At 38.4% G+C, this 13739-nt stretch overlaps 1 protein-coding gene across 2 annotated transcripts; it reads right to left on the bottom strand.

Annotated features, from left to right (window-relative positions):
* Positions 1 to 88: 88 nt before the first annotated feature.
* On the bottom strand, positions 89 to 13475 carry si:dkey-183c6.7 (urea transporter 2). 2 transcript variants are annotated; one of them, XM_046851522.1, is made up of 8 exons: positions 13334 to 13475; positions 12125 to 12314; positions 11915 to 12043; positions 11644 to 11836; positions 8039 to 8186; positions 1438 to 1572; positions 1055 to 1104; positions 89 to 955 (listed from the first exon to the last, which is right to left on the bottom strand). In XM_046851522.1, the coding sequence occupies exons 1-8, from the start codon at positions 13443 to 13445 to the stop codon at positions 779 to 781; spliced, it is 1134 nt and encodes a 377-aa protein (XP_046707478.1). In that variant the 5' UTR covers positions 13446 to 13475; the 3' UTR covers positions 89 to 778. The 2 variants fall into 2 exon arrangements, with proteins under 2 accessions (XP_046707478.1, XP_046707479.1); XM_046851523.1 differs by having other exon boundaries at positions 12125 to 12215.
* Positions 13476 to 13739: the final 264 nt, after the last annotated feature.

Here is a 13739-nt window from a genome sequence, read left to right as displayed (position 1 = left end):
ATAGTTAAGTGCAATATTTACTACAATATAATTATGAAAAATATAATATAATAAAATAATTAAAAATGAATGGAAATAAATTATTGTTCTGAAAACTTGCAGTCAAGTGAGGCCTCAAACCCACTGTGCAATATTACACTGGGTCCATTGTAAATAAGGAATGTTTTACTTTTCCTCCAGACATAGCTGAAATAGCTACAATTGCATACCAACTAGACACAATTCGAAATGACAGATCGATATGCATATTGCTATTGCACCAATATTTTCTGCCTTTAGAAATGTTTCAGCTTAGAATCCAACACATTCTACCAATAATGTTGAGATATCTTTTCTACCTTGCCCTGTGATGACCTGCATAATTTAAATCGGAAGATCAGTGGTAACAGTGGATCAGGCTGTGGAAACGCACTGTGGGTGGGTGGATGAGAACGGGACGTCACACAGAGAGCAGTAAAATCAGTTTGTCTCAATTATATTTTTGGACAGTGTTAGCAGCAGTGAAGTTGATGAGCTATATCAGGCTGCCCACACAGGTCCTATCTTAAGAATTGCTTTCTATTGCAGACTAAGTGGGGAATGAATTTATCAGAGGTTTCAGAAGAGCAATGATACATAGTTTGTAAAGAAAACGTGTGGACCTGATACTATTAATAAACATGGTTCACTGTGAGAATGAGAGAGAGAGAGAGAGAGAGAGAGAAAGAGAGAGAGAGGGGGAGAGAAAGAGGGGGAGAGAGAGAGAGAGAACGTGTGTGTATGTGTGTATGTGTTTGTGTCAAGCAGAACTACTGTCTGTATTAGTCTCAGCACTCTGGCTAGGCGTATGTAGAGGGCCTCCAGATGAGCTGTCTTGGCCAATAGCAATGCGGTATGTGGAGAGACTCCGCCCACTCACTAACAGCATAAGACTGATAGTTAGTGTCGCAGCCCAGCTGCTGGAAGGGAGACCCACCTACACATACAACAGAGAACAAAGACGGAGATCGATTAAAGTGCAGAGTTTGGCTGTTCAGATGTATCTCTCACTAGTAAATACACACTGTGTACTCACATTTGCCAGCAGATTGCTCAAGGCAATGTCTGCATAAGAAGAGAGGAAGGCTGCAGAGAATGAGGAAATGGATTTAATAAATAGGCACAAGCCATTAGTAGTGCATAAGAATATCACTGAGCATATCTGAGATATTTGTTATTGAAAACACTGCAAAGCTTAAACCAAATAATAATTTATCAACAGTGGGGAAACTATATTATCTAAACAGAATCAACAATACCAAAACAAGACGGAATACGGAAAACGGAAAGCAAAAGATTCTTAAAAGAATGACTCAAAGTATACAGTGTATGCAAAGTGAACAGAGCAGAATCTGTCTTGACTGAGTAATCGGGTAATATGCAAACATTATCACAGGAGGAGGAGTGTGAGTGTCTCACCACAAATAATGGAGAAGGCATGAGTTCTCCAGCTTAATGTGAATAAAAGCCCTCCAACAGCCATGCAGCCCAGAGCGCCATTAAAACTGGCCAGGCCTGTGTATAAAGCATCCTGCTGCACTGCAACAGAAAGACCTGCAGAGAGACAGACAGCGAGATTGACAGACTAAAAGGCTCATCATATTTCCAATCAATATTACCATCATTTAAATGTCTCTCATACTCTCTTCCATTTCTCAGCTATTTTAACTCTAGAATTCAAAGATTCTTCCCTAGACACATTGCCTGCTATAGAAACCTAGGTAATGTCACTCTATAAAGGTTGACTTTGACAAACATATATAAATGTACAGACAAATTCTCTTTTAGCATGAATAACAGCTTTACACACTCTTCTGGCACAGTTTCCAAACATTAAGCTGAAATACTTTGCCATACCTCTTCTAAAACTTGCCAAAGGTGTTATTCTCTAGTTGGATATCTATCTCTGGCCTTGTGATCCATTTCACCCTATGTTCAATAGGATTAATGTGTGGTGACTGGGCAGGCCATTCCATGATAGATAACACTCCAGTCATTTGTTTGCTCTCTAGATAATACTTACAGAGCATACTTATGTATGATTTGAGTCACTGTCTTGTATTATAAAGTTGGTTACAATAAGCCACAGTACAGTCCAATTTCATGGAATTGAAATATAAAGTGGTAGCCATGTTGGTTTATTTTTAATAATATTTTTAAGAATATGTCTTACCTGCTCCAAAACAAACCCAATCATTAAGCTTCCACCTCCATGTTTGACTGTGGGTGTGAGGCAGTCTGCTAAAACCTTCTCGTCTTACATAAGTTTTTCTGTAAGAGCCAAAAATGTCCAATTTAAACTCATCTGTGCTCAGAGGTTTCTTCCAGTTAGTTACTGTATAACCTGTGTATTTTTGCCCTTTTCACCAGTTTTTTGCATATAAACAATAGTAAACATGACTGGGTCTTAAAAATGATAAAAACAGGTGTTCCCAAAACCTTTGAAATGCCTTGTATATATTAAAGAAAGAAAGAAAGAAAGAAAGAAAGAAAGAAAGAAAGAAAGAAAGAAAGAAAGAAAGAAAGAAAGAAAGAAAAAGAAAGAAAGAAAGAAAGAAAGATGAAGGAAGGAATAAGAAAGAAGAAAGGAGGAGAAACAGCAGATAAGAAAGGATGAAGGGAAAAAAAATAGCATGCATAGCACCCACTGACTTTTAATAGCCACTAAAATAGAATTGATGTTTAAAGGTTGTGCAGTTAAATGCTATAGTGCTTATTGCCTGAAGGAGGCACTGCAGAATTAGATATCATTTTCTCTTTTTTTCTTCTTTTTCGTTGCACGTACTCAGTGTCCAGAATGGTTCCCTACTCCCTACAGAGAGCAAATTGTGGGTATTCTTTACTCACTAGAGTACAATGTTTGTAAATTACCCTATGTGGGATTTCACAAATGCACCGAATAGACTAAAGTGTGCTTTTATATGTGACTAAAATACCCAAACTCTCAAAACAGAATAACCTAGAGTGATTAGGGTGTGGTTTCATACACACAAAGGATCCTCAGCATCTTCCTGTAGGCAAAATTTTCTGAAGAGCAGTGAAGGTGTGAATGGTGTTAGACTGCATTCAGTGGCCACAGTGTAGCTTTGATAGTTAGACATTACACCTGACGGTTTTCTGTCCTCACTGTCAGACCTCAGAATGTAAGCGTGAATGTGCACTTTGCCTCTCCAGACTAGGGGAAGTGGTCCCAAACACACACACACATACACACACACCTCGCTCAGGACAAGGGCGTCTGCTGAATGCCGTAAATGTAATCTAATTAAAACATATGACATTTTCCTTCAACTGTAATCTTCCAGCTCTGCTGTGATTAAAGACCACCCAATGTTTGTTTCCTAAATCATTAAATACGTTTTTTCTTCCCTTTATATATACATTTTGCAAAACATCAGCATGTTTTATTATTATTTGCATAGAGGAATACTATGTAGGCCTTAAGACTCACCTCAGCCTTGATGACTAGTTACTATGGAAACAGAAATGTGAAAACGAACCTCAAGTTATGAGAATTGCCTCCTGTATCGTGGAGTTTTCTGAATGTAGAGATTATTTATGAGCTAGAGAACCTTGGTGCTTGTGAGATACACAATAATTTAGGATATCGTCTGGATCTTGTCACAAAGTTTCAGCAAATCATTTCAGTAAATCATATTTTTCTTCAGTTTTTTTATGGTGATTTGGTTGGATGTGAAAACTCCAAAATTGTATGCAGTAATGTGGTGACTTACTATTCTGAGGTGATTGGAGATGATTACATGATGGAATAGAAAGACACGCCCAGTAATCCCCCCTTCTGTCCTTTCATTCTTTTATTCTTTCATTCTCTCTTTCTCTTTCTCTCTCTCTCTCTCTCTCTCTCTCTCTCTCTCTCTCTCTCTCTCTCTCTCCTCTTGTGTCTCTTTGTGTCCTTACTGCATTTATGCCACACCTGACCACTGCTGCAGGGATGCTTCTTTTCTTTTCTTTTCTTTTCTTTTCTTTTCTTTTCTTTTCTTTTCTTTTCTTTTCTTTTCTTTTCTTTCCTTTTCTTTTCTTTTCTTTTCTTTTCTAAATGAAAATGTAGGTAAACCCATTTACATGTGTGTAATCATATTCTTTTGCTTTGCTGCAATCAGCACTGTATTGTTACTCCAAAGGCAAGCTGCACTTTTTCATAATTTATGCATATCTGTAAATGGGACTGAAACTTTTATGTATAGACTGTTTGATTATTTCTCTTCTCTGTACAATTAGCATACATATGCTTTTAAATCAATTTTTCTTGGTAGCAATCTTCTATTTCCTTGAAACCTTGCTATATATTATTACACTAAGCAAAAATAGTCATACAAATTCTGTAGTTTTAAATATGTGAAATCTGTTGACATAGATAAAGAGTGCTCCGATCAGTTCAGCTATGTTTCACAGGATTTACTTCCCTGTCCATACAGATTAAATTATGCTGATATCAAGGGATCGAGGTGGCTGATTCAATTCCCTTTTATTCCTCAGTATTTATCATTCTGTTGTTTTTTGCCCAGACACCCTAAATCACCGGTTGAACCCCCCCACCCCCCCACCCAGACACATATAAACCTTTGTGATTCATAGGTGAAGCTTTGACTTAAAGGACAAATGATCTCCTTGATGCTAAGCAACAATGTCAGTGGATTTCTTCCTGTCCCTTAAAAAAAAATGACCTTTAAGGAGCCGTTTCTTAATTGACCTTTAAACAGAAAGTTGTTTGTGTTTCATCACATTTTGCACTCAAATTACTTTTTGGGACTTTATGCACAAAGTTTGGAAAGATTGGTTTTGCTCACTGATATTGACAGTGATTATACAAAGCTTATATGATGCACCTGTCAATTTGTCAAGTAAAAATATAAAGATATTTATAATGTAAAATTAAAGATCCAGTGACTCTCAGGGACAGAAAATATGATTGTTTTTCAGCCTAATCAATCTATTCTGTGGATTAGATCACTCCCATCAGGACAGAAATGCTGCATCGTAAGATCAAGAATAGGAAGTATAGGTATATTCATACAGTGTAAGAAAAAAAGGCACCTGTATTTTTTTTTTTTATCATTAAACAGGTGAGTACGCACACACGCACGTACACACACACACACACACACACACGCACACATGCACACACACACACACACACAGTGCCAGTAGACAGTAATAATGACTCACTGTGTACCACATCACTTCCCATGCAAATGCTATGACTCATTTATCTCTTATTCTATTAGACTTAATGCCCTCTTTTGCAATTCATTTTCATGTTTTGCTCTTTATCTCTCATTCTCTCTCCACTTTAGTGTTTACAACAGTATTTTATGGACTAAAGCATTATAGCAATGGTGGCATTAGTTAAAGCATCCCACACATCTTATATAAAGTCAGTAACCTACATTCTGCATCTGTGCACTTACACAAATGTATCTCTTTCCTATTTTCAGCATCACCATGGTGACTTTGCACATATATGAGTTTGCCCTGAAACTGCTTCCAGCGCTGAAGTGTGCTATATTTATTCTAAGCATAACACCTCCCAAACTGTCCAACACAGATTTGTGAAGTGGAAGAGATTCTGTATCTCTTTCACTTTTATATTTAAAGTATAATCATTTGTTCAATGTTTAAAGCATCTTACATTGTTGAAACAACCACTGTGAAGTTAAACAGCCTGTGCTGCTTGGAATCCTAAATGGCATTCTCCTCTCAGAGAGAATGAAACAAAATTAAGCTGATAGTTGATACCCCTTACCTTTGTCCCTGAATTTAATTTCACATGTCATTCCAGATAAGTGACACCTGAGACATTGCACAGCACCATAGGGAAAAAAAAGCTTAAGATTATGTCCCACATCAGATATAATCCAAATTACATTTAAAACTTTAAAGTACTTTTAAAAGTACTTTTCTTTTTGCAGTTTTATGGGCACTGCATGGCCAACAAGCTTTAAAGAGCAAAAGGCCAACTATTTTATAAAAGAAAAATATAAATTCTCCAGTGTGTGATTTCCAATCTCTTGACAGAGTTATAACACAAAAATGATAAAGAGTGAAGATGAAACCTGCATCGCCTCAACCCTCCACCTGCTCACTCCTCAAAACTGCCTAATCAACTAGCAATTTTAGGAAATGCCATGGAAAACAGAACAACATGGTTCCAGCACCACAGAGGAAGGATATATCATTATATGCACTGAATACGACTTACATAATGGTTGTAGTTAAAGTGTTCAGTGACATCTAGCAAACCATGATTATCCTGTCATAATTCTCGGTTTCATATCACATATTATTTCATTTAGTGTTTTAAATATATATTAAATTCACTAACAACAGAAAAATTGGCATTTTATATCATACCTTAGAAGGATGCTCCTGCTGTGTGATTGTTAAAAGGGCTGACTGACTTTCTCATTTATTTTCACATTAATTCACATTTCAATAGGTTTAGGCTATAATGTCAGAGGTGCCTATAAACTGACTGGTCAATCACTCCTTAGAGGTCGGGTATTAGCAAACCTAAAACATAATTTAATCCTCCAATGTAAACAAAATGTATACAAACTGGTTTGCATGCAGGCCTTCCCATCCCTTATATAGAGAGTGCTTTTATTTCAGAAGATTATGTTTACCATTATTCTTTATATTTGAGTCTGTTTAAAGTCCACTGAGATTTTCATACAGGAAATGAAATTGAATATCAGATGAAGAAAGTGTGAGAGAGAGTGCAGAAGGGAAAGTGTTACTCTTTATAGAGATGAAACCCTTCTGGTCTAAGCTCTCAACCTATTGATCCAGATTGCATTTAGATGCTATGGTTTATGCTAAGCTCTGGAAAATCTATCTGTAAATGTAACTACACTCTTAATGATTTGAAATACCGGTCCTTGATCAGTACATAACTGTCTGTTTACACAGCTATATGATAGCACAGACAAGAATCAAATTGGCTAATTGATAAAGGTAAGATCTGAGCACATACTCTGTGGCTTACACTCTCTAGGCCACACAGCAGTCTGTAGCTGTCTTTAAAGGAAAACATATTTCTGATTTTGTTAAGCTGGCATCAATTACATACGCCTACAAGGCCAGGCATGCTTGACTGCTGCTAGATGATTAAGCACAGCTTGTAGTTACGCTTTGTGCATCAGCTATGCAGAATTATACAGTCCCAGAAAGTGTGTATAAATGAATCTCTTACACACATACACAGATATACACAGATACAGACACACATACACCATTACTGTCTTATATGACTCATACAGTAACAGACAGAGAGGTGCAACTGAGGAGATGTGTGTGTGTGGACATTCATAATGTGGGGTTGACCGAGTGGGAAGTGAAAAGAGAAGCACACTGATGGAGTATTAACCTTTCAATGTCTTCCATCAAAACATCACATATATCAGCATAATTCAAAGCCTTTATATAAAATACAATGTTACATAAAAAATGGCTTTTTTTCCCCAAGAGAACTAAAACCAGCTCTTAGAAATGAATAATATAAATTAATAGCCACTGTACTCCCTTGATTTCTTGTGAGATATATTACCTTAAAAATACCATGCTCACTTAGCAGCAATTATAAATGTATTATTTGTATATGTGTTGCTTGTTCATCACACAAACCATCTGTAGGCTGTGATTATCCTATCGTGTCTTACCTCTAGGATTGCCTTATCTAATTCAATTCCCGACATGAACTTTTTTCATGCACTGTTGCTTTCAAATAATCCCTTATTTTTATTTTCTGTGCTTAGCCAAACATTGGTGAAAGCAAAAGAGTTAAGATGCAGGTGTTATTTATGCTTTGATGATTGCATTTCAGTAGGGCTACACAGTATCCGGAGCACTGATCTAGAACTTTTTAATTACATTTCAGAGAAATTAATGAACACATGCCAGTCAATCAACAATGACTCTGGTATAATATAGAAATGTTGATTAATATTACATGAAATGTTCACTTTATACAACAGTCAGGTTTCTTCTCTTTCTCTCTTACCTGCCAGTACACCAAGACTTGATCCTAGCAATGCATGAAAAGCCAGGACTGGAGAGTATAGCATCACAGCTGAGAGAATGATTAGGGAGGACCCCACAGCATCACAAGCATAGATCTGGCCCACTCCCAACACTATACCCTGCATGAGCTAAAAAACAACAAAATAAACAAACAAACAAACAAACAAAAAAACAAGAGATACACAATTATATGCCACAGAGTAAAGACAAAATCTATTCCAACAAAAAAAAAACTACCTGTTATTATTTACAGTTGGACCCTATACATCTACAGGACAAACTGAGAATGATATCATTTGAACAAATAAAACACAAAGAACTTATGAAAGGTTTAATAGAACTGAACCGCATTTTGCATTTTGTATTACATTTTTTTATTTGTGCTAAAATCTTAATTCATAAGGTGTATGTAATCAGGGTCGTCCAGTTTCTTGAGAACTCCCAATAGGTAAAATAAACACTAAAGTTTGCTTATTGGTGCAAGTGTGTTTGTAGATGGTGCCCAGTGAATGGATTAGTGCCCCCTCCTCTGTGTATTCCTCCTTGGACCCAGTTCCCTTTCAGGAACTCGAGCAGCGTTGCAACGCTTTGGAAATGTGCGTGTTGTCCACGCTCTGAATCACGTGTGTATTCTGTCCAATGGATGGCGCAGCATCACCGGTGCAGTGACGTCATTAAAATGAAGCTATTAAAAGCACATGGAGTGAAGCCGGCACCAGCTCTGTTTGTTCATGAAGCGCTCTGTGTGTATTTCATGTTATTGTTTGTCAATCGCTTGTCTATCTTTTGTCAAAAATGAAAAAGTTAAGCACACTTTCCGGCTTTGTGTTCCTCCTTGTCCCGCTATATCACAGGGGGATACACACAGCCTTTGTGTGGCTTGCTTGGGAATGGAGCATGTTAAGTTGGTTCTCGAGGGAGCTGACTGCCAGCACTGCGCTCGCAAGTGTATGCAATTGCTCCGCTCCTAATGGGCACTTTTCGCAGTTCTGGCACTGCTCTTGTTGAGGCACATTTAATGTGTGGTGTAAGCATCACCATTTGGATCCAGTTCACTGCATAATTGGTTCAGTGCTGGAATTCCTCCAGGGACAGTTTGCCAAAGGGTTGGCTCCATCCACCCTAAAAGTCTACCTGGGGCTCTATCTGAGCCCCCATTCGAGCGGTTGGCCGAGTCTTGGAGACACCTCACAGTCAAGACTGTTTTTAATGGCTATTTGCTCTCTGAAAAGTGTAGGCAATTTTAGGCCCTTTTTGTGGCCCCCTTTTTTCTGGAGTTTACTCCAGGTATGGCCAGTGAGTTTTTGTACCCTAAAACGGGTTACATCCCCAAGCTGCCCTCGGTTGTCCCATGACCTGGCATTCTATCCTCCTCCATTTCAGGCCCCAGACCAGGAGAAGCTGAACCGACTGTGCCCGATACAAGCACTGGAAACTTACATTCAAAGGACAAGTCTGTAGAGAAAGTCAGATCAGCTGCTCATCTGCTACGGCTCTCCGAGGAGAGGCCTCCCTGCAAACAAGCAGACCTTAAACAGATGGAACGTTGATGCTATTGCATCCTCTTATGAGTCTTCTGGTCTCTCCGCTCCTTTCGGGGTCAGAGCTCACTTGACCCGGAGTGTGGTAGCCTCTAAGGCTTGGTCCTCTGGAGTGTCCCTCCAAGACATATGCAACAGGGCGGGCTGGTCCACCCCGCTGACCTTTGTCGGGTTCTATAACCTTGACCTCAGTGCCAATCCTGACCTCGCCGTCCTTTTGACCTAGTTGTGCTAATACACACTACTCACGGATTGTTCAGTCCGGCAGTATGGGATTCTCGTTCGGAAAAAAGCGTTGCGACGCAGTTTGAGTTTCTGAAAGGGAATCACTCTAGGTAACGTATGTAACCCTGGTTCCCTGAGGGAACGAGATGCTGTGTCTCTATGCCACACTCCCAGTTCACTCCATGTGCTTTTTATAGCTTTCTGGTCGTGATGTCACCCCGCTGGTGACGCAGCACCTTCCATTGGACAGATTACACACTTGATTTAAAGTGTGGACAACGCGGAAGCGTTCCCAAGGCGTTGCGACACAGCGTCTCGTTCCCTCAGGGAACTATAGTTACGTAACCTAGAGATGTTTTCTTGGAATAGAACATGCTCTAAACATTTTTGTCATGTCTAACACCTGATATTAGGTAATAGATAAGAGTTTCTGTGCATTATGTGTTTAAATATTTATTGACTTTTCAAATGATCTGCCTTACAAATGTCCAGATTTCTAGTATCTGCTTAATATTTTTAAGGTTTCTTAATATATATATATATATATATATATATATATATATATATATATATATATATATATATATATATATAAAATAAAAAATATAAGGCTGTAGTTGGATTTACGATGTACAAAATGAGAAATGCATTTCACTGTCGGTGAGAGTTACAGAAGCAAGTCGGACAGCTCTGGAAATTTCCATTCCCCCAAAAGGCTATTCATGACACAGGGCAGTAAAAGAGCTACAGCCATATAAAAGTTATAACTCTTTCTTGCTCCATTTCTCCTCATGCCCGTCCTTCACTGCTCGCACTCTCTTAGCTGAACTTGTCTCCATGGAGACAGGCCGGATGCAATGGATGCTGTTAAGCTGTATATTCACGAGGCCTGAAAGGACTGGCACAGGGTACAACTGCACTAAAGGGGCAAAAGGCAAATCATACAGATGACCTGCTACAGTACAGTATCGCATGGAGGTAATGTGGATATAGATTCTTTGAAACTCAGACTAGCACAGAGAAGGTAGCATACTGGAACATTATGAATTATAAATAGGCTCGTTTTTTTTTCCTCACTCATACACAATGAGATTTGTGCACTTCTGAATGCAGACAGCAGAGATGGCAGGACTAGAAAACTATGAAAAACACACTAGCAATGTGATGACAGTATAGATATATATATTCCTTTTGCAGTATATTATTAATATTGTGCATATTATGGTTGCAGTCAGTACATGTGTTAGTGGGTAGTATTGCTCCCTTTAAAATCCCTGAATCTATCCTGAGTTTAGACTTCTTGTAGTTTTACATGTTCTAAAATTTTGCAGTTTTCATCATGTTTGGTTCTCACAATTTTTTATCCAGTATGTGGGTTGGTTGTTCTAAATTGCCCCTAGGTGTGAATGTCTGTGTGCATAGACTGGTGTCCAGTGTCCCACCTCCTACTCAGTGTTCCTGGGAAAGGCTTTGGACTGAGCTGGATAAAGGCCTCTTTAAATTTATACCAGAAGAAATCCTCACAACACTACAACAGTTAATCAGTGAGCTATCATGGACAATCAAAATCACATTTTCCATATTATATTTTTTTTTTACTATGTACACTGCAGATAGATATCTGACTGGCATCAATGATACCCATGCTTATTTTCAACTCACACATTTTTTTTATAGCAAATCCATAAATAGTAGAGTCATCTAGGTCTGCACATTTTTCCCAGCATGAACTCAGTTGTCTGTACTCAAAAATGGTCTGGAATATTACAGAAGCATGCACAGCTCTAGTATACCCTGTTGAGTGCATTGATGTCCTAACCTGAGGTATGTCGACATGTGTGCTATTGATGCTCAGTGCTGCTCCCAGTGGCAGGGCTGGATGGTTAGGGAAGTATGGGTTTTCAATACCGGTGCAGGCCAAATACAGCAGCAGGACAGTGTTAAAGGGGAACACACTTACAGGCAATTCCCATTTGTCCAACACAGCAGCCATGCCACTGTGTAAAAAGGTACTGAGAGAGACAGAGGTACAGGAATATCACAAGTCATCTGTGAATTCATGTTCATATGTGTGCATGTGAGGGTCTCACGTTGCAGCTCCAGCGAGACATGCAGGCAGAAGCAGCCACCAGTACCATTCTCCTGCACTGCTGAATACACCAATCAATAAAGCCACCAGCATCCCGTTATAACCGTGCTCACCTCTGGAAACCTCTGCTCTGGGGACAAAAAACACATCATGAAGATGTCTTACTATTATGTGTATGTGAGTATGTGTGAGTGTGTAAAATTTGTGGCACCTTTCCTGTCCAATGAGGATTGCCATGACTGTGGAGGAAAAGAGTCCTAGGCTTCCAAGTAGGGTCTGCCAGGGACTGGCAATTGACAAAGCTATAAGAATCAGAATTCCACTCAAAGGGTTATTCACCATGATCACACCAGAGACACCTCGCAATAACCACTCCAGCAGCTGGATGAGGAAAGCCTGATCTGACAAAAAAGTGAAATGCATTGTTTGCTTCAAACATAGTATTTTAATGAGGGAATCTACTTTATTATTTTTACTAGATTTAGCAAGGTCTCAGTATTGCTGATTTCATCTTCAAACATTAAAAAAAAAAAACCTGACAAATGGTGGGCACATACAATTAAATGTAAAAACTTGCATCCCAAACCGTCTCAAGTAATATTTGAACATTTGTATGAACTTTTCAACATTTGTTTTTCAGAATAATACACATCTGTGGAACATAACCCAATAAATGCATTTTGGGTTACTCTAAGGTTCTAAGTAAAGTAGAAAGAATGTAAGATGAGATGAGAAAAAGTCTAAGAAAGTGCAAAACTACCTATTCTGGGCCATTCATCAATATCAAATGCTTTCTCCACATATTTATTTCCATTAATAAAATCTCTTGTGCCATGTACTTGCTGTTATTTAATTCACCTTTATTTTGTGTCTTTATTGCTCAGAGAGAGAGAGAGAGAGAGCGAGAGAGAGAGAGAGAGAGAGAGAGAGAGAGATGTGGTGAGTAGTGTGTTATTGCATTTATAAACATTCTGATGTTTAAAGTCTTACCATATTTTTTTTTATTTTTAAATCAAAAGCTAACATTTGAGTAACCAGTATAACTGCTTTTTATTGCCTCAGTCAAACTATCATTGCATTATGGAACTTTCAGTATTTCTCACTATAATGACATTCGCCTTTTGTTTTCTTTTTAGAGCTAGCGCAAAACCCGACCATAAGTGTACATCCCTTACAGTTAAGCTAAATGCAAATATTTTTAAAGTTACACTTGTTTCTCCTAGTAACATGGTCAACATCAACATGGTTTCAGACAATCGCTAACTTCTCACAAAGATAATGAAATGCTAAACAACAAATTAGCTTAACTGAACACATTAAAAATATTTCTTGGTTTAATATTTATTTAACCTTCTACAGTTCATCTTACAGAAAAGGAGTTACAGAGTTTGGTGTGTAGGGGCACAGTGTGGACTCTTACCCTGCATGTACTTTTGGAAATGTTCCATTTCTCCTGTGCAGTACAGCAGCTTCTGGATCAGCTGCTGCTTGAGGCCCTTTGGATGTTCACACAGTTTTTTAGACATGAACATGACTAATAAAAATGTTTTAAGAATAAAGCAGCTGAGTCTCTTTCTCTCTCACTCTTTCCCCTTTTTGTGGATAGGTTTGTTTTAGTGTCTCCCTCTTTTGACCCCTCCCTCTTTTTGTCACTCTCTTGCTCTGACATACTCCACTCCATTCTAATGTGAACATCAAAAATAGTGAGCCATTATTTTGTGTAATGTATTGGGCCTTCGTAGACAGAAATGGACAAAGTCCACTCAGTACAGATGACCACTTCTGTCTTTCTGCCCTTCTGTCTAATTCTAAACATACACTCTTCT

The sequence above is a fragment of the Silurus meridionalis genome, chromosome 6 (genome assembly GCF_014805685.1).
Source record: "Silurus meridionalis isolate SWU-2019-XX chromosome 6, ASM1480568v1, whole genome shotgun sequence".
Taxonomy (NCBI): Eukaryota; Metazoa; Chordata; class Actinopteri; order Siluriformes; family Siluridae; genus Silurus; species Silurus meridionalis.
Note: the sequence above shows the minus strand (reverse complement) of the source record. Positions and strands in the feature narration are given on the sequence as shown.